Below are 27471 nucleotides of genomic sequence, written 5' to 3'. Positions count from 1 at the left end.
TATAAACGTTTACAAAAGGCGTCTGGAAAACAAAGCTTTGTAGTCGATGGGGCAGCACACCCGGCAAGTCAGACATCATTTTGAACAAAGCTACCTTGCGTGGTGTTTCTGTCATTGAGCAGCTTGGTCTGACTGTTCGGCAAAATCTTGATCTCAGGTGGATCTGGACTCTGGCCAGCGCGTGACGCCATGAGAGCGTTGAGATACTGTAGACGTGTCACCTGCAAAACACACGTACACACAAGTTAGTAATGTCGCTGCAGGGTTTTGGATAAAATGAAAGGTTTTTAGGGAGTTTTTAGGACAACCTCATAATCATGAATTACAGTAGTCAAGCATCAGTGATGGGAATAACGGCATTACAAGTAACCGATAATGGGATAATAGTAACCGAGTTACTAACGGCGTTACTTTTTTCCAGTAGCGAGTAATCTAACTAATTACCATTTCTATCGTTACAACGCGGTTACCGTTACTAACAAGAAAATGCGGTGCGGTCGCCTTACTATTTTTCAACAAACAGATGCTGTCTTCAGCTTACCACATCTTTTATCAGTTGCACGGAAGTAACTGTAAGTAATCTGGGCGCTACAGCTTTTAGCAGCTGCGCGGACGGCAATCACTTTCTGCCCAACGATCACTTTTTGGCACAACACCTGTAGCTAAGGGGGCAAAACAATCGCTTGAGTGCTGCTGTTTGACTGAGGAAGAATAAAGTAGTCGTGGTAAGCCAATCACATGACCACTTCAAGATGACAAACCAACAAGGTGATATATACCAGTTTTTAAATTGTGTTGATAGACCACGTAAAACCAGAGTCATGATAAACAATAAATTCGTGGCGTTTTTTCCTCAATAGTTTTGTCACGTTTAATGTCTAAGGACAGCGCTAGCAAGCACTCTCAGAAAAAGAGAGAGAGAGCGAGTTTTGAGATGTGAGAGATTTGTGACGTTCAGCATATTTGGAGTCTGTAGTTAATGTGTTGTCTTGTGTAGTTAGGTGTTGTGGATAGTATTGTGTTGTGTGTCAGAACAATGAGGTGACTGCTGTCTCCAGGTTCTACCTGGAGACAGTAGTCACCTTAGAAATAATTTTTTTGGAGTGGCACAAATAATTTGTGTGGCATCTTATTGAATGCAGAACAGCTGATTGTTCTGTAAATAGTTTGAAATGGTTATTTAAAAAAAGGGGGTAAAAGGTAAACGGCTGCAAATAACTTTGTTGTTTGCAAAACTTTTGCATATGATTTTAAAATTGACAATTTATAATTGCATTTAAAGTTATGAAATATGATTCAATAAACATGTTTGTGGTTGTTACAGTAAAACATAACTTTTTCTACTCGGATTTTATGTTTTGTCTGATTTTAGATCAATTGTGTTAATACAGTATATCAAAATAAAAACATAACTGTAAATTCAGACATGTGAGGTTGTGCTAAAAAGGATGATACTAAACAAGGCAAGTAAATAGTTTTTAGGTGAACTGTAGAGGGGAAATCAAAAGTAGTTAAAAATGGCCAATTATACCCTGGACCCCAGTGGGTTAAACTTTTTTTTTTAAAGTAACGCAATAGTTACTTTGCAAGTAATTAATTACTTTTATAATCTTGTAACTCAATTACTAACTCGGTTACTTTTTTGAAGTAGTAACTAGTAACTATAATTAATTACTTTTTCAAAGTAACTTGCCCAACGCTGTCGAGCATAGAAGTAATGAATGCATGATTTAGTTAGGGCTGGATTCCCACTGTCACCAAAAGCTTGCTCATCGGGATTATCTGATTGTTGGGGTTTTCTCTGTATTATTGTAGGCTCTGTCAAACTGTTATATTCTTTATATTTCTGTAACTGTATTATCAGTTTGTTGTCTATGATACGCTTTACTAACCAATACAGATTAAATTAAAACTTTTTAATGCTTACGAATAGTCTTTTTTATGGATGAATACTTTCCAAGAGAAAAGACACATATACAAACTCGTATGAGCTGGAGGTCCGTGAGAGCTCGGACGGTGTAGTCGGGGCAATAGCTGGACGGGCTTGTGGCTTCTGCTGACTCAAAAGGATCCCTGGGAGAGTGACGCTGAGTTGACACCGGAGACTGGTGCACTGAAATTGCACAATCATACATACAGCCTGCACATTATCTGGAGCATTGCAAATTTGAGCTCTTTTGTCTTCTTATTGTCACCAACTCATTGTTATGAAAACACACTGAAACACAGCATTATGATTTAGTAGAAATCATTACTTTTAGCTTATTGTATGCTTAACTGGTTTGAAGATAAAATTTTGAGGTGTGACTGAAGCGACTGACAAACCCTTGGAACAAGTATTATAATTATTATGAAGAATGTGTAAAAAATCAATTAACTAATATGTAAGTTTATATGATAAAGTTTAAATCTAATTTCTTCAAACCTTGCTATGGAGAGAATTATTAAGAGAAAACTGCTAACTTGAAACAGTAGCTTATGATTGGAAATTTACGTGGTTTAGTGACCATTAAATAATGTAATTTTAATGTACTTAAATCACAGTTAAGGTTTTAATCTTGGTATAAATAAAATGAGAGGTAAATAATAAAAAGGTAACAAAATTTGGTCCCACTTACAGCCAACTAGTTTAGCTTTAAACTGTAATTCACATAATTTTTGTTAGGTGCCTTTAAATTGCTATTTCTAATGTCTACAACTAGGATTTAACTAACATGCTACAGATACTGTAAATGTTACATATTGGCTCCATTAATGTTTTGAGTCACTCCTGCTCAAAATCTCTTCCCATATTTGGAAGGTCCTGATTCAACTGAAAGAACAATGTCACTGAGCATACAAGTCTATGGCTTATTCAAGGACTAAGAATTTATCAGCCTTTATTTAAAATTAGGCAATTATTTTATTCATTTATCAAACAAAAATATAAATCATTTAAAATGAGCAATAAGGTCATTTACTAGATTAAAACAGAAACATTGTTATAATTATAATACTATGTGGTCAAACCTAAAGGGAATACCTAAAATGACCATTATATGCATGAAGTCTTTTATAACCTAGCTGATATGAAAATGAATGCTATGGGGTTAAATTCCAGGCATAAATATAAACTCCAAGAACTTCTTTAAAACTTCCATGCATGTAAAACAGGACATGTTGGCTGATTTTAATTTATCCTGCTCAATTTGTTTTCTTATTTTTTATGACTTAGCATATAAACCTAGCCCTAACGTGATTTATTAATATCTGTTGTCTACTATGTATGCAAAAACAACATTTAACTGCTCCAGCAGCTCAGTGTGATTTTATTTGCAGTATTTTCTGTAGGTTGTAAAATGTTTTAGGGGTCAGACAAAAATGTGACATGAAAGATGTCACTTCAGGCTTTTAAAATTGTGGAGATGATTTGTGGATTTTATTTACCAAGAAAAATAATGAAAATAATAAGACATATTCTTACTTACAGCTGGAAGTCTAGTGGTGAAATGAAACTCTTGAATACAATATCTCTAAATAATTATCAGGATTCTCAGTGCTTAATACACAATTTTCCAGGCCATTCGGAGTGACACGCGCGCTTTGAAATGCATTAATATAATGTAAAGTACATTACTGTATATGTAATAGTTTTAGTATTCTACAGGAATGCTGTGAAATTGCCCTGTTTATCTTACTTAAAACAATTTAATAAAATTTGTAAATAGTTTTATTTTTGAGTGTTAAAACTACACTGTAATCTTAACTTTTTAAATATGGCTTTTAATTTTAATTCATGAAGTATACACAATCTTAACAAACATGATGATGCATTTAAATGCCCAGAAATCTGTATGATCAGTCTTCGGGTGAATTGTCCCTGCATTGTGAAGCAATTCTGTGTTTTGTAAACTCACCTGAAGATGGCAGCGTCAAAGCAGACACGCCATAGTATGTAAATGCTCCATTTTCAAATTTCAGCCCCTCTTTGCCAATCTCCACTTCAACGCGGCCCTGACAAGGAGCAAACAAGAAACATGCACACAATGAATGTGTGTGTGAATGGGTGAATGACTGAATGTAGTGTGAAGCGCTTTGGGGTCCTTAGGGACTAGAAAAGCGCTATACAAATGCAGGCCATTTACCATTTACCATTGTTTTTGGAAACAAGAGAAAACATATACAATAAACTCACAAGAATGTCCTTAAAATTATTCACACATGGACTTCCGGTGTCATGGTGGCGAGAGTAGCAGCATAAACAGGAGCTCCTGCATCGATAGCTAAAATAATCCGCAATTCAAGAATATAATTCATTAAAAGCGATTTTCCCTTTAAGAATAATGAGCGGAAATAAAAATAAGAAGGGACGAGCCCCAGGCCGAAGCTTAGAAACGCGACTTGAGAGTAAGACATATGAAACACGCTCCGAGCAAGAGGGCGAGAAGATGGTGGCGGAGGCCGCAACATCAGCGCTAGGCCCTCTCAGACAAGTGGTGGGTGAAGTAGTGGCGGAGGGCATGCAAGACCTTAAGGCAGAGATGAAGAAGGAGCTATCGCTCGTGAGAACAAGTTTGAAAGAGGACATGAAAGCCCAAATACATCCAGCACCATCATTTTAAACACGGGGGCCCCGCAGGGATGTGTGCTGAGCCCCCTCCTCTTCACTCTGCTGACCCATGACTGCACTCCATCATATAGCTCCAACCTCTTCATCAAGTTTGCGGATGACACAACGGTGGTGGGTCTCATTAGCAACAGGGATGAGACCGACTACAGAAGTGAGGTGAGACGCCTGGCCACGTGGTGTGCTGACAACAATCTCTCTCTGAATGTGGAGAAGACGAAGGAGATTGTTGTGGACTTCAGGAGAATGCACACCCAACATGCTCCTCTGACCATTGACGGAGCGTCTGTGGAGAGAGTGAGCAGCACCAAGTTCTTGGGTGTGCACATCACAGAGGATCTCTCCTGGACGTACAACACCACAGCACTGGCCAAGAAATCACAGCAGCGTCTCTTCTTTCTCCGCAAACTAAGAAGAGCAGGAGCACCAGCCCCCATCATGTACACTTTCTACAGAGGCACCATCGAGAGCATCCTGTCGAGCTGCATCACTGTGTGGTTTGGAGCCTGCAATGCGTCCTGTCATAGAACCCTCCAACGCATAGTGAGAGCTGCAGAGAGGATCATTGGTGTCTCTCTCCCCTCCCTCCAGGACATTTACAGCACCCGTCTCACTAAAAAAGCCCTTTGCATAGCGGCTGATCCCACACACCCAATGCAAAGCTTCTTCAAGCTGCTGCCGTCGGGGAGGAGACTGCGGAGTCTCCAGGCCAGGACCAGCAGGCTGAAGGACAGCTTCATCCATCAGGCTGTCAGGAAGCTTAACTCCCTCCCGATTCTGCCCCCTCTCCCCTCTCTCCTCCACGGTCTCACTGAACTCTGTCACACACACACAAACACACACACTCTCTGACTCACTCACTGGCCTGCACCAGTTACCAGTCACTTTGTGGAGCATTGGACTGCCATTACCTCATAAGACTTTGTTGTTACACTTTCTCTTACCGTACACTACTAAATCTCCATTTGCACTATTTGCCTATTTGCACTACTCTGCCTGGTTTACACTCAATGTCACTTACCCATTATATTGTATATTATATAGCTTTCTTGTTATATGTAAAATTGTATTTATTTAAATTTTTACTTTTTAATTATTTTACTTGCATTTTTAATCACTTTTATATTTAAATATATTTAAATGTTCATTTGCTATTTATCTAGGGATTGAGAGTAACGCAATTTCTATTCTCCGTATGTCCTGTACACGTGGCAGAATCGACAAATAAAGTTGACTTTGACTTTGAAAATGAGCGAGTTAACACACGAGATAAATGAACAGGTTACCGCCGCCACAAGCAGGATCGAGGAGGTGGGGAAACATCTGGAAGAAATGGAAAGAAACATGGTAGGGAAGGAGAAATGGGACATTGGAGTGAGGGATGCCATTGTTCAGCTGCTGCCAGAGGCAGCTCCAAGAGAAGGTTACGGATTTGGAGGGGCGCTCACGCCGTAATAACATACGGATATATGGCATCCCTGAGAACATAGAAGGCACCTCCATGCTAAGGTATGTGGAAAGCATGATGATATCGGAGTTGGGGGACGGTGTGGACTTGGGCAGCGAGAAGAACCTAGGGATAGAGAGAGCTCACCGGGCGCTGGGAGTGCGGCCGCCGCCGGGGGCGCCCCCTCGATCAACGGTGGTGCGCTTCTTAAAGTTCAATATTAAAGAACAAATCCTACGCGCTGCATGGAAGAAGCCTGTATATATAAAGGAGAAACGGATTTTCTTTGATCACGACTATGCCGAAAACATACAAATGAAGAGAAAAGAGTATGGCCCGGTTAAAAAAGTACTTAAAGAAAACGCCATCCGGTTCCAGACCCCGCTTGCTAAAATGCGGGTTCATTTTGACTCGGGAATGGTCCTATACAATAACGCGGAGGAAGCTGCGGCGGATCTAAGAAGACGCGGATACACGGTGGGACCGGTGGCCACAAGAAAGCCCAAAGGCATTACGGCGGAGATGATCAGCAGTATCCTACCGACGAGCGTGGTTGGGCCGCGACGCACCGGGAATACAGCTGATCTACGCGGGAGCGCACGGGAAAAGCTGAAGGTACGGAGGAGTAACACCTGCGCCCCGCCCGCCCCGTTTCGCTGTTAAGATGAACATAAGACCAACGGAAAAACAGGTGCGCCGGGCTGCTGATCAATACAGGGGGATATATGGTTGGATGGCCTCCTCCCCTGGCCGTGATGGAATATGGCACGTCGATACCCCTTTGATCATAGAGTGGTGAGGGTCCGATGCAGGTGACTCACATGTTTTTTGTTTTTGTTTTTTAGTTTCCCTTTTTCTTTTAAAATAGGAAACGAGAGGGGCCCCACACTGTGGCATTTCCCCCAGACTGAGAGGAGAGAAAAAACCTCTCTTATGGAAGACCTGGTTTATTTGGTTAAGACAAGTTCTGTCTTTGTTCATGTGTGTTTATTATGTGTTCTGAGGGCTGGGAGTATTGTTATGTTGGTGCAGGAAAATAAGTTGGAAATATATAGAACATATGCGGTATTATAAGGTATTGTCTTTGAATGTAAATGGTATAAAGAATCCCATTAAGAGGAGTAAGATAGTTTCAAAGCTAAAAAGGGAAAAAATTGATATTGCATTTCTACAAGAAACGCATCTCTCAAAGGAAGAACATGAGAAGTGGAAGAGAATGGGATTCAAAAATATCTATTATGCCTCACATAGATCTGGCAAAAAAAGAGGAGTGGCCATTCTGATACCGAACAAGGTTGGTTTTGAGTTTACTGGAGAACATAAAGATAAAGAGGGAAGATTTGTGTTGGTGAAAGGGAAAATGGAACAGGAAGACGTCACGCTGTGTAATATATATGCACCCCCTGGTAGTAGTACAGGGTTCTTTAAGGAGATATTCAGTCTTATTGCCGCAGAAAGTGTTGGTACATGTATATGTGCAGGAGATTTTAATTTACTTCTCCATCCAAAATGGGATACAACTAGCCGAGACCGGAGGGGAACTAAATTAGAGAAACAAGTAAAAACAATGTTGTCTGAGTTGGGGCTTATAGATATATGGAGATATTTACACAAACATGAACGCAAATTTACATTTTATTCAGCGAGACATGATATGTACTCGAGGATTGATTATTTCTTTACTTTTAGTAAAGATCTCCACAGAGTGAAGGATTGTATAATAGGACAAAGAGATTTATCTGATCATTCGGGACTAACTATGAAGATTGGGTTTAAAGCTAGCCCCAAAAACACCTTATGGAGGCTTAACACAGGTCTGTTAAATAATGACTTGTTTAAAAGAGAAATGGGACAGGAGTTAAAAACATATTTAGAACTCAATGACAATGGAACAGTTAATCCTACGATTTTATGGGATGCGGCTAAGGCATACCTTAGGGGTAAAATTATTGCAAAATGTGCAGTCCTAAAGAAGGTCAGAGCAAAAAAGCTGTCAGATTTGCAGGAAAATTTGGGAAAATTGGAACAATTGCACACCGTTACAAGGTGCCCCCAGGTATTGGAGCAGATGAGGCTGGTTAAACAGGAGATCCACAAAATTTTAAGTGAGGAAATTGAAAAAAAAATTAAAATATAATAGACAACGGTGGTCTGAGGCAGGACCCAAAGCTGCTAGGCTATTATCATGGAGACTCAGGAGGCAACAACAGGAGAACACTATTCATAAAGTTCGAAATTTAAAAACAAATAAGATAACTAATAAACTTGAAGAAATTCAGAGAGCATTTGAAGAATATTACACTGAGCTATACACACAACCGGACAAAGCAGATGAGCATAAGATTCAGAATTTCTTATCCAGCCTAGATCTACCATTTATAGGTAAGCAGCAGAATGAAAAACTCGTCAGAGAAATATCAGCAGAAGAGATTAACATTGGGATCTCAAAACTCAAGACTTTTAAAGCCCCAGGATGTGATGGATTTCCACCAGAGAGGTATAGGCAGATGAGGGAACCCTTAATCCCGCTACTAAAGGCCTCTTTTAATTACTCTCTGAGTGGGGGGGCGCTCCCACCATCGTGGCAGGAGGCGTATATCTCTGTCATACCAAAAGCAGGGAAGGATAAAACTGACCCCAGAGGTTATAGACCTATTAGCGTGTTAAATATAGACTATAAACTATTTGCCGCGATTTTGGCTAGGAGGTTGAGTACATTGATGCCCACGCTGATAGAGGAGGATCAAACAGGCTTCATTGGTAACAGACAAACACACGATAATATCAGAAGGGCCATTCATACTATTGACCGGATACTTAAAGGGAAAACTGGAACAGTTCTCATTGGGCTTGATGCGGAAAAGGCATACGATACAGTCGGGTGGGAATTTCTGTTTCATGTGTTGAAGAGATTTGGGCTATGTGACAGGTTTATTCAGTGTATAAGAATGATTTATATGTCTCCAACAGCGAGGATCAAAGTTAATGGAAGCCTCTCAAATCGGATAACGCTACAACGTGGCTGCAGGCAGGGCTGCCCGTTGAGCCCACTGCTCTTCAACCTTTTCATTGAGCCATTGGCTCAATGTATCAGGGAAGATACTCGATTGGAGGGGGTTACAACGGGGAATGTGGAAAATAAAATTTGCTTGTATGCAGACGATGTGCTGGTAGCGCTAGGAAACCCGGAAGAGGGAATTCCTCTGCTTATGGAAATACTGGAAGAATATGGCAGACTGTCTGATTATAGACTGAACATTCAAAAAACTCAAATCTTGACATTCTTCTTTAACCCCTCAAGACAATTGGTAGCAAGATATAGATTCGGATGGCATCAATCTCAAATGGAGTATTTGGGGATCCTGCTGACAAAAGACCCTGCATTGTTATATGAAGTTAATTATAATCGGGTGAACAAGAAGATATATGAAGATCTGGAGAGGTGGAGTCTGCTCCCCCTCGATCTGGGCAGCAGAGTTAGAGCGATAAAGATAAATATCCTCCCAAAGCTGCTATATTTGTTTGCAGCACTTCCAGTTGAGGTCCCAGCAAAACAATTTAGGGAGTGGGATATGCATTGCTCAAGATTCATATGGGGAAATAAAAGGCCGAGAGTGAAATATGCAACAATGCAGCTGCCTGGTGAGTGGGGGGGGCATGGCTCTACCGTGCTTTGAGGATTACTATCTGGCAGCCCAGATCAGACCTCTAGTGTGCTGGTGTAACTCTAAGTTTGAGGCAAAATGGAAGGACATTGAGCTTTCTTTGATGGATTTCCCAATACAGTCTGTTCTGGGGTCTCTTGAGAGTTTGCCACAGGCATATCAGATGCAAAATTTATGTGTAAGTTTTTCCCTGAAAAAATGGGCAGATGTGATTAAAATTTTTGGTCTTAATAGGGAAATAGGGTTGCTGGGATGGCCAGCGCATCTCCCACGCTTTCTTCCAGCATTGTTAGACCATAAATTCAGGGAGTGGTCCAGGCATGGAATCACTGCGATCTGTAAGATAGTTAAGCATGGGGAGCTGATCAAATTTGAGGACGTGTCAGATTTACGAGATCGGCAGGGAAGATTTTTATCGTTACCTGCAGGTTCGGAGCTTCTTCCGGAAGGAAATTAGAATGCTTGACGCAGATGCTAGTGGGGTGATCCAAATATTTATGGATGCTTATGGTGAGAACATTATAAGAGGTACTATAGGCAAAATATACAGAAGTTTTACAGCCATGAAAAAGACCTCAACAAGATATGTCAGTCATCGATGGGAAAAAGAAGCAGGTATAACTATCTCAGAGGAAGATTGGTTGCGGATGTGGAAGAATGTGTTGTCTACCACAAATTCTTTAACATGGCGAGATTTTGGATGGAAGAATTTAATTAGATTCTTCATCACACCAAAGCAGAAATCCAAAATAAGTGGTTCAGGCGCTTCATGCTGGAGGGAGTGCGGGGAGGTCACTGCAGGTTGCTTCCATGTCTTCTGGTCATGCCCTAAACTGAAGACCTTTTGGGAGGAGATTAAACAAATGGTGATGGATGTGCTGGAAGTAATACTGGACTTCTCCTTTAGTACCATGTACCTTGGGAATATCCCTGAGGATATAAATAACAGAGACTCATACTTACTGAAAATAATTATGGTTGCATGCAAAAAGGCAATTACTAAGTGTTGGTTACAGACAAGCCCCCCCACACGGAAGCTGGTCATAGACATTATTAACACAATTCATCATATGGAACTGATTACCCTCTCACTGCGGCTACAGAAGGAGAAAGGAGAGAGACTTTGGGAACGATGGGATCGTTATATGTCAAGAGACTAGAAACTGATACCTCTGTGATGCAGAGGGACAGCTGCGAATTTGTTTGAATGGGACATGCACCTGTGTAATATGTAATATGTGTAAGTAAAACAAGGCGTTGTGTATTTTGGAATATGCGAACATATGTGACTGTGTTGGTTTCCCTTGCCCTCTTTAGTTCTGTATGTAAAATAAGATGAAAATCAATAAAGAGAAAGTATTAAAAAAAATTATTCACACATGCAACTTCTACTGCTTTGCTTGTGTTACTTATATCCTTATTTCTGGATAATGTTTTCCACTGTCAGTGATTTTCAGGTTACGTCAGGCTAAAAGGCTGTATTTTACAGTCTTAAATTTGTACTTTTACTAATAAGTGCGGTTTTTTTTGTAATTGAAGTCTTTATTTGTTTTTAACATTTAACAACATGAAAACAAACAAAGTAACAAACGAAACAACAAGAGAAAAGAAACAATAAAGAAAAGAAAAGAGCTTCCAATCCCATGGTTAATTCACCTTTATATTTTGGGTCTATTTTCAATACCTACTAACTATCGGTACACCCGTAAAAAAAAAAAAAAAAAAAAAAAGGACAATAAAATCTAATTCTTAAGTCGTTCCATTACTGAGTGCCTACACAAACATACAATGCAGCAAGCATAAAATTTAACTAAAGATAATTGCCCTGACCAAATAAATTCCAGCCATCTCAGCCAAAAACATGTCCCCATGATTTGTCAAAACCCTCCCTATTATCATTAATCCTAGCAAAGAATTTTTCATACGACACCATTTTCAGCATATTTTCTTTCCACCTATTATATTCTGGAGGAGATGGTTCCTTCCATACACTGAGAATAACTCGAGCCGCTGCGATCACCCCCACCTTTATAACCACAAAGTCATATTTTGAAACCCCAGGTAACACCGACTGATCCCCTAATAAGCACAGTCTTGGTGACAGGGGTATCATCAAACCAATCCACCTTCCTATTTTATCCAATACTTTTTGCCAAAAGGGATAAACTTTCCCACATTCCCAAATAGCATGCATAAAGGTCCCTGGATCTGAACTACATTTCCAGCATACATTACTGGGACTGATTCCCATTCTATAAAGTTTGGACGGAGTGAAGTACCATCTGTGTATTAATTTATACTGAGTAAATTTACCCCTGACCTCTCTTATATATTTATCAGAGAATGACAAAATTCTGCGCCAGTCTTCTTTAGAAATTGCACAACCCAGATCTCTCTGCCATATAATCCTTAAGTTTTCACACATCTCTTTTTTTGGATTGTTAAACAGTTTGTAGAAAACAGCTGCCCTATGTGCCGTACTGGACAATTCTAAAAACTCCACCACCATATTTGAGCTTTGAGTAAATTTCCCTTTGGTAATACAATCCCTTATTTGTAAATATTTCCAAAAATTATTTTCTCTTATCAAACCATATTTTTGGGTTATTTCAACGAATGACATAAACACTCCCCCTGAGTAAAGATCACTTATCCTGTGTTTGCCTTTGACAAGCCATTCCTTCCAAAGCACAGTTTTTCGCCCAATCTGTACAGCAGTGTTGTTCCATAGCGAGGTATAAGGTTGTCTTAAATGAGATGCTCCACACATCTTGTGCACCTCTACCCAGACAGCTTTGGAATACCCGAGCACTGGGTTATTATGAAAGTCTTGTCCATTAGTTGCCGAGCCCTGTGAGAGAACATCCAAGGGTGTAAAAGGGCTCACTAGTTCCTGTTCGATCTTCATCCAGCTCAGCTCAGAGTCCGATCCTGTCCAGTGTTTGGCCAGTCTTGACATTTCAAAAGCTAAATTATACAACTTCACATTTGGGAGGGCCATTCCCCCAATGTCTTTAGAGGCCCACATTTTCTTTATATTCACTCTCGGCTTCTTGTTATTCCACAAAAAATCTTTAATTAACTTCTCAAATTGACTAAATATGTGTAAAGGAATTCGTACAGGTAACATCATGGAAACATAATTGAACTGTGGGGCCACCATCATTTTAATCACATAAATTTTACCCCATAGTGTAAGATTCAATTTACCCCATTTATCCAGATTTGTTTTTATCTTTAGGAGGAGAGGTTCCATATTTGAAAGCATAATATCCTCCAGTTTGGGTTTTAATACTATTCCTAAATACTTCATACCTGAAGGTAAGTACTTAGAATTGAATGGAGTAACGCATCTAGAATGACATGATGCTGATAATGGCATGCCTTCCGATTTGTCCCAGTTTATCTTATAACCTGACAACCCTGAAAATGACTCAACACATGTGAGTAGCGCTGGTAGAGACTGCATGGGATCCGTTAATACTGCTAAGATGTCATCAGCATATAGAAATAACTTGTGCTCCATACCCCCTGCATGAACACCTCTGACATCCCTGTTAGCTCGAATAGCCAAGGCCAGCGGTTCCAGAAATATTGTAAAAAGCAGCGGGGACAAAGAGCACCCCTGCCGGGTCCCGGACCTATTTTTAATAAAGCCAACCTGATCACCATTGATGATATCTGGTAATATTTGATCCAGGCGGGAGGCCAAAACCTTTGTCAAAATTTTGCAATCGACGCCCAAAAGGCTTACTGGCCGGTAATTTGCTGGGTCCGATAGATCCCTATCCTTTTTAGGAATAAGGGAGATCAGTGCTTCATTAAACGTACTTGGCAAGGAACCTATTACTAATGCCTCAAGGTAAACTTTATGTAGGACTGGAGCTAAAATATCAATATATTTCTTATAATACTCAATCGGGAAGCCATCCAAGCCTGGCGATTTCCCATTCTTCATTGATGAGATCGCAGCTCTGACCTCTTCTTCAGTTATAGGCTCATCCAGTCTTTTTTTCTGTTCCCCAGAAAGAGTAGGTAATTGTAGACCTGAAAAAAATGTCTTCACCTCCCCCTCATTAAGTGCACCAGCAGACGTATACAAATCTTGATAAAATGATTGGAAAATTGAATTTATTTCTTTCGATGAGGTTACCACTTGGCCGTCTTTCTTAATCATAGATATATTATTTAAATTATCTTGCTGCTTCAGTTGCCTTGCCAATAGTCTTCCATTCCTTTCGCCACCTTCATAAAATTTTGTTTTAAGCCTAAATAAGGCATATTATGCCTTTTTGTTATAAATGTCATTCAGCTGGTATTTTAATTTACATATAGTCTGGTATTTATAATTTGAGTATTGTCTCGCTAAATCCTTCTACAATTCTCGTATTTCTTTATCTAAGGTTTTTTCCCCGTTCTAGATCACTTTTCCTAACTTTTGTTGCGTATGCAATTATCTTTCCTCTTATATATGCTTTAGATGCTTCCAAACTGTGGCTACTTTATCTGTGGAACCCATATTGATTTCGAAGAAAATTTTAAGATCCTTTGTTAACTCCTCACTAAAACATTTGTTCTGCAACAACATCATGTTAAGCCTCCAGCGACCCCTCTTCGTTCTATCTGTGTTTAAATCAATTTGCAACTCTACTGTGGCATGATCACTAATGACAATGGCACCAATCTCACAGTCGACGACTGAATCGACCAGAGACTTTGATATTAAGGCGAAATCTATCCTCGAATATGTTTTATGACAATTGGAGTAAAATGTATATTCCCTTGAACTGGGATTAACTAACCTCCAAATGTCCACTAGGCAAAGATCCTCTGTCAGTAAATGAACAGCCTCTCTGTCCCTGGGTGTAGACGTACCCCTGGGTTTGCTCTTATCAATTATCCCATCCATCACCTGGTTGAAATCCCCAGCCAATATTACCTGCCCCTCATGATCCCCTATTATCTTGTTAATTTAGTGAAAAAAAAAAAAAAAAAAAAAATCTGGCTCTGCTTTATTAGGTGCATAAATATTACACAAAACTGTTCAAACCCCATTAATTAAGGCCTCCAAGCAGATAATGCGCCCTTCTTTATCATTATATTTCTTCAGCAACACGAAGCTTAATTTTTTATTAATAAGGATCAAAACACCATTTCGTTTACTCGAATATGAACTATGAAAAACGGAGCCCACCCAGTCTCGTTTAAACTTTTTTGCCTCTTCTTCCCCAGCAATGTGGGATTCCTGAATAAACGCTATATCTGTATTTTTAGATTTTAAGTATGCTAGAACCTTCTTCCTCTTAATTGGGTCCCCACATCCGTTTATGTTCCACGATATTATTTTAGTATACCTGTTCATCGCTTTCTAATAGAAATGGGTTAAGGCACACCTTGTGCGCTTTACAACACAACACAAATATATAGGCATAGGCACTCAATATTACAAAACCCAAACAAACCAAAACAACGTTGCTAAGCGCCCCCTCCCTCCCCTCCTACCCAAGCCTAACTAACTTTAGCTTGAGACACCAAACTGTCCGTGGTCCGTGAGACACGCTAATCGTCCGATAGCAGCACCGCCGCCGCGGCCCCGTTGTGCCCATTTTTTTATTTGTTACCTTATTTTAAAATTCACATACACTTCTCCGATCTGTTACATCATGTCCCGCACTCCTCTAAGTCGACTCCTGCAGAAATTTCTCGGCCTCCTTTCCGTCTTTGAATGCTTTCTTTTGTCCGTTCCACGTAAAAATGAGTGTTGCAGGATACATCAGCCTATGCTTCACTTGTAGCTCTCGGAGACGCTTCTTGACCGGGTTGAATGCCTTCCTCTTCTCCGCCAGCTCCCTTGTAACATCTTCAAAGAAGGAAAGCTTGGCGCCTTGCCAATCGACTCCACGCTTCTCTCTGGCCACCCGTAGTACTTTCTCCCCAGCAGATGAACGTAGAAAGCGGACATGTATCACCCTGGGAGGCTCGTTAGATTCCGGCATTGGTACAGGGGAACAATGGGCACGTTCAATTTCAAATTCACTTCCAGAAAGCTTAAGTGCTTTGGCCAGAATCTCCGTCACATATTTGTCCACGTTCCCGGGTGTCTCCACACCTTCTTTAAGTCCAATAATCCGTACATTGTTCCTCCTGCTACGGTTTTCAAGGTCCTCCACTCGTGACCACAACGCCTCCATCCTTTTCTGGAATTTGTCCACTTTTGCCTCGGTAAGCACGCTGGCATCTTTCATGTCTGAGGTACGTTGTTCCGCCTCTCCTAACCTCACTTTTATATCTTCCACCGAATCTTTCAGTTCTTTAGTGGCTTCTTTAATAGTGGTGACATCTTTTGCTACGACCTGAAGAGTAGCGTTCATTTTCTTAATTTCCTCAAAAACATCCTTTTTGCTCTCGCTCCCTATACCTTCCTCAACTACTGCTGGAGAGGCGGCCTCAGATGCAGGTGTATTTTCGGGCGGTTCCGGAGCGAGGCTAATGCTAGCTTGCTTCTTCCTCGTGGTAGCTCCCTTAAAAAAAAGTTTGCTTTGTTATTACCTGCCATTTTCCAAAGACGGTAATTCTTGAAAAACTTCAAAGTCAACAAAGGGTGTCCAATTTATGACTACAGCTGGAGTGTATGTTTCCAGGTTCAGAACATTAATCAACAGGCTTTAGGAGCGCCTCTAGTGTGCGGCCATCTTCCTACTTTTTTTAGTGCAATGCCTGGCACAGTCAATATAAGTTGTACCTGTAATACATAATAGAAACTATACATAGTCACATATACACACACACGTGTGCGTATGCGTGTGTGTATATGGGGGTGATCGTGGCTCAAGAGTTGGGAAGGTTGCCGGTTCGAGAGATTGATTCTCTCTCACACACACACACACACACACACACACACACACACACACACACGGGGTGCAACAATACACAAAATTCACGGTTCGATATTTTTTCGATACAAAAAAAAAAATGTTCATGCCTTTTTCATTTGTCATTTATTAAAATTATAAATATATATTTTAACTCAAAAGTACAGTTTTTAAATGTAATGTTGCTGAAACAAAGGGATAAAATAAATAAATCTATCTGATCGAGAAATCACTCATCTTTGGAAAAGAGTTTATTACAGAGAAATGGCTCTTTCCAAAATAAAAGCTATACTATATGCTTCTTCTGGGCTATATTCTCAGCAGCATATTAAACATATCAGGTCCCCATAAGGAGAATCATGTGCTAACGGCTGTCTAAATGACTCGGGTAAAGTTTGTAGCATGCGTGCTTGTTGTTTTTGTCTACTTCCACTTGTCTTTGCACTAGGATGCTGTCGGAGTAAATGTGCAGTCATATTCGTTGTGTTCCCACTAGTGCTGTCAGCGTTAATCTCGTTGAAATGACGTTAACGCCACAACACGGCAAATCTCCGTTAACGAGCTACCGCTGATCGCCCCATGCCTGGGGCTGGACGGCGTCAACACATTAACGAGCTAACTGCGTTAACACACTAGTTCCCACCCATGTAATTGAGCATTGCGTAGCACATCCAACATACTGTTTTACATTAGTCCATGACGCGCTTACCTTCAGGGTCATACGTCACATGAAAACCAAAATAGTTCCAAACGCCACATCTGAATGAGGGTGGGGGAGGTTCAATTTGCCATGTTGCAACCAGAGCTTAACTTCTGTCTCGCTAGCTTGCCCTGCACTCAGTGAATCTGCGTTCGACTACTCCGCCTAGGCTGCACCTTCGAGCGCAGATCCACTGAGCGCTCAACACAGACAGCATCGTCAGAAGGAAAGTTGATAAAATAAATTAAAAATTTTGTATTGTTCGATACATATGCGTACCGAACCGAAAGCACTGTATCGAACGGTTCAAGAGCTCGAGAACATGTGGAGGGTGAAGGTCATGGTGGTCCCAGTGGTAATCGGAGCACTAGGTGCAGTGACTCCCAAGCTAGGTGAGTGGCTCCAGCAGATCCCGGGAACAATAGCGGAGATCTCTGTCCAGAAGAGCGCAGTCCTAGGAACAGCTAAGATACTGCACAGGACCCTCAAGCTCCCAGGCCTCTGGTAGAGGACCCGAGCTTGAAGGATTGACTATATCTATATATATCTATACACACATATATATCTATACACACACACACACACACACACATAAATAAATAAATGACAAACATGGTCTAAAATGTTCTAAAAGGTAATAATAATTATATCCAAAGGAAACAAGAAAAATATGCATGATATTATAAGAAGTATTTTGGTAAAATGTGGAAACGATCTCTTGGTTCCCCAGTTTTAAACTGTTATACTGAATCCTCACATTTAGTACAGGGCAATAGATGTACATGTGTAAAACTGGTGTCAATCTTCTCTCTACTTCAAGCAAGAAAGCAAAAAAATAAAGATATTAAGCTATTCTTTGAATTCACTTTACAGACTGACTTAAGCTACCAGTTTAACTTTGAAGTTGAATCTTCTGTGGTATAAACGTTCAAGCATATATTTGTTCCTGTCAGACAAAATTTGGTTTTGCTAAAAGTTTTTAAAAGTGTGGGTATATGAGCAAATACCTGCAGCAGAAGGATGAAATAGTCCACTGGGTGGTTGCGGGTGTAAAGATAGTGTGCTGGGCTCAGACGGTTGTTAGGGTCAAAGTGCACTTCCTGGTTGACACTGGGGTGACGGAGCAGGTGGAACAGGACCTTCTCAGATACACGTGCTGGGCTGAAGTGTTCCACTTCTACAGAGGCCAAAGGTCAAATAGGACAAGTGAACTCATTGTCTGGACAATAAATGCATTTACACAAGTTTAAGGCACTTGACGATTTCCGTTTTCCTTCTACCTTTACCATTTTGCAGTTTACAGTTTTTTCTGTTTTACCAAATCAAGCAGTACATTAGCTCAAGCATGCCACAAAGTCAAGCTAGGACAAATCACTTGATTTTAAAGTCATGCCTCACCATCTATGGATTTAGATGGTAAACCTAATGACAGGTATTGCTTTAAAGTTATCCTGCAGCTTTAGGCAGGCTATCTGCAAACTTTGCAACCCATATCCACCTCAGCTCCTCTCTGTCATACTGGACTGACTCAAAATGTGTCATATTTGTTGTTGATTATGAATCGGTCCTATGATGAGGCAGCATTTACGAGGAAGTGTGTGATTTCTTCCTTGTGCCTTCCACGTAATGTTTATTAATAGATGGAAATATCGTTTTAACCATGTCATATTTTGGGTTAACAATAGATTCTATTCTTTCACATCATGGGACCTACAGTGACTGCAACCGCACCTCCCATAGAAAGTCAATGGATAATTTGAAATGACCTGTCAGGTGGACACTTACCTAAAGGGGACCCAGAGCTTTTACCCCAAGTACTTTTTTCTGTATGGTGTTTGTACTTTTACTTAAGTATAGGATCTGAACACTTTTCTCTACCACTGGACGCAATGAAATTTGTTGAATATTGGCTGTAAATGGACTGGTTCTTATATAGCGCTTTTCTACTCTGAGCACTCAAAGTGCTTTACACAACAATAAAGTGGTGTTACTAGCTGTGACCAGTCGAGGCTCAATTCTTTGAATGCTTCAGTAGCTTTTGCCAAAGACATCAATACTGGACCTTAGGTCCAGAGTTGAGTCATGATATACAAGCCTGTTTTCAGACAGAGGAAAGATAAAGGTGAGAACTAATTAATCTACTATTAGTTGTTAGGGTCACTCTAATCATTTTTGCTGTGCTTACCAAGGCAATAATAATATGAGGAAGGGTTATGACTTAAACGTAGTCATGACTCATATGCAGCGTAGCTTCATGTTTAAAGGGAGTTCTTCCTTCCCATCAACTCAAGGAGCCGCTTACAGGGAATAGTCTATGATTGTTGGTGTTTGCTCAATAATACTGTAGTCTTGACCTTACAATCTAAAGTGGTTTGAAATGACTGGTTGTGAACTGACACTATTTGAATAACTGAAATAAGTAGTCTGGAAGGTTTCCTCTAGCATCTTTAAGTACACTGGCTGAACATTTTATTAGGTACACCTGTTCAGCTACTTAAACACAAATGTCTAGTCAGCTTTTTACATTACACCAACTCAACACATTTAAGCATGTTCACATGATCAAGATGACTTGTACAGTAAAAACAGAGCATCCGAATCGAGAAGAAAACTAAATTAAGTGACTTTGAATAGTTGTTGGTGCCAAATAGGCTGGGCTGGATATTTCAGAAACTGCAGCTATACTGTGTTTTTCCTCTCACAATCACCTCTAAGGTTCACAGAGAATTGTTCGAAAACAAGAGATGTCCAGATGGAAGCGTTTTTTTGGGTGATAAGACCATGTTGATGACAGAGCAAAATGGTCAGACTACCTCAAGTTAATAATAAAACAACAGTAACTCAAATAAGCACTCACTGGAACAAAGGTATGCAGAAGAGCATGTCTGAATGCACAACACATCAAACTTTCAAGCAGACGGGCTGCACCAGGAAAAGAGCACAGCGGGTGCCATGACGATAAGTTGGCCATACTCAAATAGCTGCCACAATTACCAGATCTTTTGAGGATCACAGATGTGCAGTGGACAAATCAAATGGTAACATGTCAACATTAATCAAAACCTCTTAAAAAATGTTTACAAACCTTGGTGAATCTGCCATGAAGACTGAGGATTTGAAGCTGTTATAGCTGCAAAGGCTGAGCCCACATCATTTTAAACCCTCTGGCTTAGAATGGGATGTCACTAGGGCTGCCACGATTAGTCGACTAGTCACGATTATGTCGACTATTAAAATCGTCGACGACTAATTTAATAGTCGACGCATCGTTTGAAGCTTTGTAAGATCACAAAGGACGCAGGAATGAGTAGTAGGATTTAAGAGTGTAATAACGGACTGAAACAGAAGATGGCAGCACTGCATGTACAAGGATGCCAGCTGCCGTTAAACCCCGAAGAAGAAGAAGCTGTGTCCCAGAATTCATAGCGCAGCCCAGCGCAGTTGTCAACAATGGCGGCAGCTAGTTAGTTTTAACTTTACTCTTATTATTCTTTCTGGGTCACAAAATAAACGTTTAACATATTTTCAGGCGAGAATGTAGCTGTGTAAACCTCAAATATCTGCTCAGTTTATCAAGACACCACATATTTTCAAAAGCGCTCCGACGTTTTCGGAGACGTCTGTTACCCACTAGCTCGTTAGCTAGGCGGGGGCAAGGCTAACTAGAGCCGTGAGAACACCGGACTCCCGGCAAATCGTTTTCAAACCCACCGCCGTCTTTTGCTAGTCAGGTTAAACATATATATAAGTCACTTAGATAACTTAAAAATGTTATTGTTTGGCTTTCTTTAGTATTTTATTTGTTCCTGAGTAAATCGGTTTGGCTGAGATTAAAGTTATAGTTTTTGCACAGCTAAAACTGTCAAGCATACAGCTGATTATCAGAAGTGTGAGACGCTGGAGAATATACTCCGGTGTCCTGTTATATTTTAGAAAGCAAGGAGTTTATTAAACTTCACCGAAACAATCTGCAAATTTCATTAAAAATTAATAAACTACCATCTTGTCTTTATTTTTAGTTAGCACAAACACTTCAAGCTGTAAGCTAATGATAGTTATACAAGACCAGATGCTGCTGGTGCAATAAGCTGTACGTCCAATGGATGATGATCTGATTAGTCGACTAATCACAAAAATAATCGGTGACTAGTCGACTATCAAAATAATCGTTTGTGGCAGCCCTAGATGTCACACAGTTGATAATGGTGTGAAGGCAGACGAGTGAATGCTTTTGTCAATACAGTGTATATTGGTGGGGTCACTGCATTAAACTTTCTAAAATTAGTTAGACATTACTTGACTATGCACCACTTTCTAGACAGCTGTGATACTGCACGTATTGCTAAATAATAGAGTCGGAGCCCCAAAGCTTCTTAAAGTTGTTGTTTTTTGTAATGTCAAAAAGCTAGTGTAGTGTAACTATGGTGTAACCTAACCTCTGCGTTAATACAATCTGAGAAGCAAAATCCTTTAAAGGGTGAACATGTTTTGGGAAAATGGGAAAAATGGGCAACCCCCATCATCAACTGATACCTACAAGTATTTGGGTAAATAAAGAGCAGAGGCCCATTTAAAATTTAAATATGAATAAGTGGCAATGTGAACCATGGTTTTTGTCTTACAAAATTGAGAAAACAGTCAAATGTAAAACTATTACATTTTATTCTCCATAGTACAGTATGAGAGAAATATGGCAACAAGCAAATTAGCTTCATTGAGTCAATAAGCATGATAAATGATCCAGGGTTAACTCTCTGGAAAAAGGAAACTAGTTTGCAGAAAGCGAAATCTGGGTCAACAAATTTGGACAAAGACACATTAAACCTGCTGTTGAGAACATACACTTTGTGCCTTTTACAGACAAAAAGATATTTCAGATTTATACAGTGGAATATTTCGTAATAGGACAGCCTATCCAAATGAATCCTACACTCCACTCACGCTATGCGGTTTATCTGGACATCACGCACATTTATCCACACACAGACTCCAGCAATTCCTAACACAAGATTTTACACAACCTACACAATGTGGTCATTTGGTTATTAGATCATACTCCAACCTTATGGTACAATGCTGGTTATTATTAAAATGAACTGCTGTAGCCAAGTCAGTAAGGATATCATTAGCAAGCCTTTCACTGTCATGTGCATATTTTTGTAATTGCGGAATTTGTCCCTGTTAGTAAATCTGGTGTTGTTGATGTTGATTCATGCTGAAGACATTGTGCAGAAAATTATTGTTGCTGTTTTCCTTTTCTTTTCTTTGAGATGTTTGACCTAAAACTTTACTTTGTTGTTCTGACATTTAAATACAAACACATCTTTACACATTATACATTTACACATTTCCTGTAAGGGAAAATGTCAAAGTCAGAGACTGGTCTCAACTCCCCTTTAACCAGTTACTGCTTGGTTGACCAGGTCCGTGGCATAATCATTACATGTGCTGTGTTAAACTGTGACTATTTTATTCATGTGCTAGCTTCGGTCAGTAGAGATTTACAGATAAACACACATAATCACATACCTCTGGACAGGAAGCGGTGTGTGGCTAGCAGGAGTTGTGGTGAAGTTCGGATCTTGGGTTCTCCTTCAGGAGGCTTGAAAAGAGAAAACTCCTCATGGGTGCTGCGAGGCTCCAGAGGAATCTCCAGTGGAGTGAGGGGACGCTTTACTTTCCTGTCTACTGCAAGGGGAGTCAATAATAACAATAAATAACAATAAAAGAAGCAAAGAAGCCAATATTCCAAAAGACACTCACAGTAGCCATCAGATTCATCCAGGATCTCTGACTTGATGATCTCCTCTATGACATCTTCTAAAGTGACCAAACCCAGCACCTCATAGAAAGGATCTCCCTCTCCCTCATTGTTCACCTTCTGGACGATGGCCATGTGAGAGTTGCCTGATTAAAGGATAAAGGTTAATGGCAAATTATAGTGAGGAAAAAGGTACTTGGAGTAAAAAGAGTAACTCTGAATTATAAAGGAGACATAACAGGAAGGAGGGCTACAAAGTCATAACTCACACAAGTGATTTTCTTTAGATTCAGTGTGATAAACTTACTGTTTAAGTCGTTTCCAGTACAAACTTCTTAGAAATCACAGAAATAAGCATCTATTAAATTCACAACATGCCAGTGATATTCTGTGTGGACTACATTAGTCAGGACAGGCCTGCACTAATTTAGAGTTGGCAGTATAGCAGTTCTGGCACCTCTTTACCTTCTATAGAAAAATCAAATTAAAGTTCAGGGCAGGCGTCAATGATGATAAATATTTAATTAATGAAGTCAGATACAGTACAAAAAGCAGGATCTTGGGTTGAGATGGGTTGTAAGGCAGTTTACAGATGCATAACAGACACACTGAAGCCACTCAAATAGTGCCCTATATGAGATTTACTAATAAAATGTGTAAAACGGAATCAGTTGAATCATCATCATCATCATCATCAGCTAATCTGAAGTGGGATTAGCTGGCATTCTCTGCTATTCTCAAGATTGTCTGTACAAGCATATTCTTTTGCAATAAGAGCTACCAACAGCTAATTAATTGTACTTTAGTATACATTTGTTAAAGGTCAATAAAAATATAAAATATATAGGCTACTCTGGCTTTATTTATATACTTTATTTATATCACTTCTCAAAAGGATGACATTATATACTTATCTATCAAGGCTTATTAGCTTCAGGATCACAGCAGTCAGCCTGGTTCTGCCTCTGTCTCTTGTTGTTGAAAGGGGGCCAACTCATAAGGGACTGTCTAACTGTTTCGAGTTTCTCTCTCTAATACTTTAAAGATTTGATCAAAGCATGTATCAGGCGTCATGAGACTTGAGACTTTTAATAATTCAGGATATGAGCAAAATGAAAGCTCCAAAATAAAAATAAATGTAAATAAAAAAGGTGAAAAGCTTGCAGCATGGCAACTCTATAATTTTCTATGATTCCAACCATTCCCACAAATCAAACAGCAGCCAACCTTTTTTGAATTCCTCCAACATGGCATCTAGTTTGGTATCATTGAACACAAAGTGCAGAGGGTGATTGTAGAACTTGGTGATAGTCGTCATTGGGGTGCAGTCTTCTGGATCAACCAGAGCCAAGTCTTTCACATAAAGGATTTCCACAATGTTAGACCTGAAGGAAATCAAACAAAGGCTTATGATTGGTATGAATATGTGAATAACTCCCAAAGACCTTTCCATTGCACTCTTATGGCTACCATTATATTCATTCTTTGGTAAAAATGTTGAAGTTATAAAAGGCCTGGACACACATACTCTGGTTATTATTAAGAATATTTTGCATGTGCTAGATTATAAGAAAATATACACTTGTGCTGTTGTCTTTTTTGTCATGGTGGTTTCAAGGAATAGACATTTTTAAATGAGTGAATCCAAGGATTTACATTTATTCAACGTTATACCAAGAAGCCTAATTCAAAGCTGCCAATTCTACAGATACTCTGTTCAGATGAGGCGAATGCTGCCATGTCAAGTTTTTAAGCCATGTTTTTGTTAAGCTATTAAGTGAGTGTTGTGTTGCTGATCCCACCTCTCTTCCTCATAAATGGGCACACGGGTGTAACCACTCTGCATGATCTCAGACATAGTGGAGAAGTCTAGGACAGCCGAGCTAGGCAGCATGAAGCAGTCTTTCAGAGGTGTCAAGATGTCCTCCACGGTCTTAATGCGCAATGTCCCACGACTGAACTCCTCCTTTACAAACTCACTACAAACATAATGAAGAAAACTGAGTCAACAATCAAGTCAATTATCAAATCTTCTAGGCCAATCTTTAAGAACCAACTTCAAGTCAGGTCTCAAATCCTACAAATTTAATGCAGATTAGTCCTAAAAAGTCTATTGAACCAAGTTCAAGTCGAGTCTTAAATCTTTTGAAAATGAGTCTGAGTCCAGTCTCAATACTTAATCTGTCTAAGGTGTTAATACAGTTAGACCAATACACACATGGTAAACTGAGTCTTGAGACTTAATCTGGTTCAAGCATCAAATTTTTACAGTGTTAGGCCAGGTCATGTTTCAAATCATTACAAGGCTACTATGGGGTCAAATGTGAAGTCTGTTTAAAAAAAAACAAAAAAAAACAAATCTAAATTTCAAAATACTCTCAAGACTTTCAGATCACGTGTGAGTCAAGTTTCAGGTCTTTCATGGGCAAGTGTTAAGAAGAATATAACAATTGTGAAGTCTTTAAAAAGAAGTCCACCCTCAGAATAATCTCAAATTTTTTTGGACTAATCCAACTAGAATATCAAGTGTTTGGAGATCTAAACAAAGACAACTCCTAAAAGTCAAGTCTTTCGGGTTCAAGTTACATTTCAAGTTTCTACGAATGATGTTCCTGTTAGTCATTGGTTATGCAAACAGTACAAGAAAGCACTGGCCAAAATCACACCAAATGCTTCTGTTAAAGTAAACTGGGATGTCTGGCATTAATCATGAATCAAAGCATCTTAATGTGTCAGACATTTTAATCAAATATTAAACTCAAACTTAGCAAAGAGTCTGTGTCTGGAACACTAAATTGTTCCTGTATGTCAGTGAATCTAACATAATGTACCATAAGAATTATGCACTGTAGAGTATGACAGAACACACTTTTTGTTGGTTATGTCCTATAGTATCTTTTTTTCTAGTTCTGTTTACTCTGTATGTTCAGAAGCATCATGTGTTTTTTTCTTTCTTAAAAAACAAACAAACAAACAAACAAACAAACAAACAGATCAGGGTTTTTTTTTTTAAACCAAGTGTCAATACTCATCGCACCTCTATGTCAGATCTCTGTGATACTCTCCCAAGTCCACTATATTTACCTGTAAGGATCATTCACGTTTGCCCGTACCATCTCCATGGCCCTCTCCCTTATCCCACAGGTACTGATGTCTCTCCTCAGCCCCAGATCCAGAATCAGGCCCAGAGGGCAAGACAGGGGGCAGGTAAGCACCATGCAAACCTGGGCCAGCCAGGTCAGACCAGGCGCCAGCTGGAAGCCGTAACCTGAGCACAAGATGTGAGGAGCCAGCTCAGCTAGGAAGAAGATAAGGAAGCCGCTGTTGAACACAGCAGAGACGATGGAGCCCAGTGCCCGGTACAGGAGCACACCGAGGACAGAATGCCCCAGAGCACACAGGAACAACAAAGAACATGCCTGCGGTGGAAAAGACATGCGTTTAGAAAACACTACTTCATTTGCACCTTTCTTTCCCTGTGGCTTCCCCACGTGCTTTTAGAAACTCACCATGAAGTTCCCCCTTCTCCTGATCGGCTCCAGCCGTTTGGCGGCTCGTTTCTCCTCCTCGGATCCACAGCTGTGTAGGACATAAAGCTCGACTGGGTCCAGCCACAAAAGGCTCAAGTTCACCGTCCTCAGCAATCCGCAGATCATAAGCACAAGCACTATCAGTACGGCCAGACCCCACGGCGGGATGTAGTCTGCTGGCAGATCCGTGTCAGTGTTTATTCGCAGTCTGTCCAGGCCCGCAGATGTCCATGTCTCTCCACTCCGCACACACAGGTGGTAGTAGGTCTGCTCGTTGCCAGCTTCCCCCTCAGAGGTGCTAACCTCCACAGTTAGAAGCACGCTGTGCGCATCGTCGAGTTCTAAATTGGTCACCTTTAACTTGGAGTCCTGGCGGTTGAACTGCTCCTCGCAAGGGTCCGGTGTATCACCGACAGCCCCAGCCGCTCCGCCAGCTGCTCCTGCGAACGCGACCCATGGCAAGCTTCCATTCAGATTAAACCCGAAGACACGGAGCTTAAACGTGGCTCCTTTTGGTGCTGAAATGATACGACCCTTCATGCACAGCGGATCCACTGGTTCTTCCAGCCGCAGCCCCAAAACCTGCGGAGCTTTCTGGCTGCAGGCGCCGTACCTGATTCCGCAGAACAACACTACCATCAACAGGAACCGTAGACCTGCTAGGCTGGCCACCATATTGGAATTGGTCAGTTTGGCTTTGCCTAGATCACGTGACTTTAGCCCCGCAGCGGCCCCGCCCCCCGGAGGGTTGAGCCAATGAAGCAAAACAAACAGCGCAACTGAGCTGCACGGCGGCCATTACGGTTCCACACGCGCGCGCACAGGCCTCATCCGCGAGTGTGGATCTGTCGTACATGTTGCGGTTTTTTATTGCGTCACATCCCTTTCAA

At 40.4% G+C, this 27471-nt stretch overlaps 1 protein-coding gene across 6 annotated transcripts in view; it reads right to left on the bottom strand.

Moving 5' to 3' along the window:
- cnnm3 (cyclin and CBS domain divalent metal cation transport mediator 3) overlaps positions 1–27286 on the bottom strand; it is a 35854-nt gene extending 8568 nt beyond the window's left edge. For 2 of the 6 annotated variants that reach the window (XM_023153752.3, XM_076886773.1), the window contains exons 1-10: positions 26561–27285; positions 26136–26470; positions 24854–25030; positions 24279–24436; positions 23054–23197; positions 22820–22978; positions 18298–18467; positions 3897–3993; positions 1983–2113; positions 95–221 (exon numbers count right to left, since the gene is read on the bottom strand). In XM_023153752.3, coding sequence (XP_023009520.1) covers positions 95–221; positions 1983–2113; positions 3897–3993; positions 18298–18467; positions 22820–22978; positions 23054–23197; positions 24279–24436; positions 24854–25030; positions 26136–26470; positions 26561–27256 — 2194 coding nt within the window. In that variant the 5' untranslated portion in view covers positions 27257–27285. Of the gene's footprint in view, positions 1–94; positions 222–1982; positions 2114–3896; positions 3994–10193; positions 10560–16698; positions 17856–18297; positions 18468–22819; positions 22979–23053; positions 23198–24278; positions 24437–24853; positions 25031–26135; positions 26471–26560 lie in introns of those variants that run through there. The other 4 variants (XM_076886774.1, XM_004566978.4, XM_014410401.3 and 1 more) reach the window with 4 other exon arrangements.
- Positions 27287–27471: the final 185 nt, after the last annotated feature.

Source organism: Maylandia zebra, linkage group LG7, assembly GCF_041146795.1.
Source record: "Maylandia zebra isolate NMK-2024a linkage group LG7, Mzebra_GT3a, whole genome shotgun sequence".
NCBI lineage: Eukaryota > Metazoa > Chordata > Actinopteri > Cichliformes > Cichlidae > Maylandia > Maylandia zebra.
Note: the sequence above shows the minus strand (reverse complement) of the source record. Positions and strands in the feature narration are given on the sequence as shown.